Genomic DNA, 3,233 nt, shown 5'->3' on the forward strand with positions numbered 1-3,233 from the left:
AAAAGGACCTAAATGATAACAAGCAGCAGTGCCTGGCGTCCAAACAAGGCCACTAAGAGTATCTATTCTGATATAGGAGATATGAATTCTATACAAACACCATAAGCCAGAGATGCATTGAGCTTTTCCTCCATGCACTGAGCTTTTCATCCAAAATACTGCAAACAACAAGAAACTGAGGAGCTGACTCAGGGATTGGTTCAGAATAATGGCTGCCTTTTCAGAGGACCTGGGTTTTTCCAGTATCCACATACCAATTCACAACCATTTGTAACACCAGTCCTAGGAGATCTGACACTGTCCTCAGGACTCCATGGATACCAGGCACACAATTTATACACAGACAATGCAGACAAAATACCAATACCCATAAAATAAAATACTAACAAAAAATAAAGCAATGCAAGTAAGAAAACAGTATATCTGCCTCTTGAAAGCCCTGGTAGCAGAAAAAAAAAAGCCTAAAAGTATCACAGTAGAATTTTATATAGATTTTTTATATAATTCTATATAAAGAAAAAATTCTGTTAAAAAAAAGACAAGACCAGGTGTGGTGGCACACATCTGTAATCTCAGCCTTCTTGAGGAGGAGTTTCATGCTGGCCTGATCTACAGAGTACATTTCAGACCAACCAGCACTAACTGCACAGTAAAACTTGGCCTTAAAAGATAAAAAAAAAATGCCACCACAACAAAAGCTCACATAAAAGAAAACAAAAACCAAACCAAAAGGCAGTAGGAGGAATCAAGATGGTCTACATAATGAGGCATTGCTCTACTGTTCAGAAAAGGACAGATTCATCATCAGTAAGCATGTAGTAGAATACATGCTTTCTCAAAATTTATTCAGTTCCATTCACAATAGTATCAAAAACATGAAATATCTGGTAAAAATCAGAGAGGGAAAAACACTGTAACATACACTAAACACAACAAAATAATACCAAGACAATTAAAATAACATAAAAATGATTTTTATAGCTCAGAAAATCCATTACTGTTGAAATAAAAGTATATGTGTACACAAAGAGATGAATACAACATTCATAGAAGCATTCTGTGAAGCAGAAAGTCACCCCTTATTCAGTGGAGTAATGAAATGTATTTAGTTCTTGGCCAACAGAATGGAAGGAGCCAGTGTGGGGGGTGGAAGTGGGGGTGGACCATTTGGTCTTGCCCATGCTAGTAGAATTTTAGCTAAATGGTCCTTGTCTCTTAGCAACCTGCGAACTCCTTGGAAAACAAGAAGTTGAGGCTGGGGCAGTTGCCTCAGATCCAGAGGTACCATGGGGGAGCAGTGGCTGCCATGGAATCGTCCCCGGAAGGTACTTCAGCCAATGCCTCTGGGCATGACCTGCAAACCCTGGTTCAAGGACAGGCTGCCTTCTAAGTGTTTTCCAAAGCACAAACAGGAAGAACTGAAGTTCCCTACTTCTCTGGATGGCCGACGCTGGGTGTTTGTGAAGAAAGGGCTGGATGATTTCCGGAAGGGCTGTCCGCCTTGTGGTAATATGACTTTTCGTGGCTCCAAGGAGGGCTTTCTCCCTACTATTTCTCATGGAGTCCGCCATAGATCCAGAAAGAATCAGCAAAAACGGTGCCAGGATTTAAGCCTGTTTTCTTCATTGTCGCTGGCCCAGCAAGCACGCAAGAACTTTGTGGAGAGAACCGAAGCAAACTTGACCCAGAATCCCTTGGCTTTTTGCCCCCTGGAGCAAGCGGTTTCTGAAGATCTCTTTTTAAATGTGCTGGAAACTCTTGATCCTGACCAGAAGTTGGAGGAGAAATGGAATTATTTTGAGAGGCAGAGCGAATCTATTAATCTGTCTACTGAGGCTGAGACAAGCCCTCAAGAAATAGTTGACACGGAGCCTGAAGAAGTTCCTGAGCCACGTAGATATCGTATGGTTTTTGAAGACGAGTCCTCAAAAGAGGAATCGGAGGAGTCCGTTTATTTCCAGTACATACCCAAAGGAGTCTATGACTTCTGTGAATGGGTTGATTCATTTGGAGACTTGGACATTGATGAAGATTTCATGATGAAGCAATTTGACATCGGCTATGAGTGCAAACCGGTCTATACAGACTCTGCCATCAGGAAAATCAGCCTGCTTCCTTCTGAGCTCAAGTTCTGCCGGAGGCTGAGCAAAGTGAAGGAGATCAGATTCTCTCTACAGGAGTCAAACTTTGAAAGGAAACTCCGAAAACCACAAGATCCTTACAAGCCTACCAGGGATAAGATTCGATATGGAGCGTGGTACCTGAAACCGTATCTGTGGAAAAAGCTAGTAAATGATGAGCCTCTGCTGGATCCTAATGACTTAATTGAATTTCAAGGTGGAAGGCCTCGTAAATCAGACATCATTGAAGACCTTTATGGAACAATCGCCTTTAAGGATTTCATCATAAGCAAAGGCTATAATATGCCAAATATCCTTGAGAAATTGTTTGTGAGGAAAGGATGGGATTATGACACTATCAAAACTCCAATACCAAGAGTATTAAAAGCACATGAATTGATCATGCAGAAAAGAGATGAAGATTATGATGATGAGAACGATGACTAAGTGGTTTCCCATTCCCATTTTACTTGACTTTATTCTGTTCTCATTTCAAATATTGAACATGATGAAGATATCACCATAACGAACATCATCTTGGACAATATAAATGTTACATTTAATATTTATAAACATTTCTTAGTGAACTCAAATGAAATTTTGTGCCTGCACCAATATTTCATCAACCACAAGATCTACACTCATATTTGCAGTTCTCAAATTTATTTACAATTGATAATATGCCATTGTTACATCAGTTACATACAAGAATAAATAAAAATATTAATAAAAGCAGAATCGTTACTCTTTAAATTCGGTAGTATACATTACAACACAAGATAAATCTTAAAACATTTGTTTCTATAAGAGAAATTTTCCATATCTTCAGCTAAATAAAAATTTTAAGGAAATAATTATAGTGATTATTTTAAGATTTACTTATGTACATGAGTACTCTATTTCTATATATGTTTGTTTGCACGACCGAAAAAGGCATCAGATCCCATTATAGATGGTTGGGAGCCACCATGTGGTTGCTGGGAATCAAACTCAGTACTTCTGGAGGAGCAGACAGTGCTCTTTTAACCCCTCAGTCATCTCATCAGCCCCCACAACGATTATTTCTTAACCAAACTTTAAGCTACAATGAAAATAATGTCTGTATTCTTGTTC

At 39.1% G+C, this 3,233-nt stretch overlaps 1 protein-coding gene across 1 annotated transcript; it reads left to right on the forward strand.

Moving 5' to 3' along the window:
* The first annotated feature begins 1,286 nt into the window (after window positions 1-1,286).
* LOC127185204 (protein FAM47A-like) lies at window positions 1,287-2,567 on the forward strand. Its single transcript, XM_051141764.1, has one exon. It carries the CDS (start codon window positions 1,287-1,289, stop codon window positions 2,565-2,567), a length of 1,281 nt encoding a protein of 426 aa, XP_050997721.1.
* The last annotated feature ends 666 nt before the right edge of the window (window positions 2,568-3,233 follow it).

This window comes from Acomys russatus, chromosome X (assembly GCF_903995435.1).
Source record: "Acomys russatus chromosome X, mAcoRus1.1, whole genome shotgun sequence".
Lineage (NCBI taxonomy): Eukaryota > Metazoa > Chordata > Mammalia > Rodentia > Muridae > Acomys > Acomys russatus.

What these genes read in the sequence shown, in the direction of transcription:
- LOC127185204 (XM_051141764.1), top strand. Translation starts at nt 1,287, where the DNA reads ATGGGGGAGCAGTGGCTGCCATGGAATCGTCCCCGGAAGGTACTTCAG.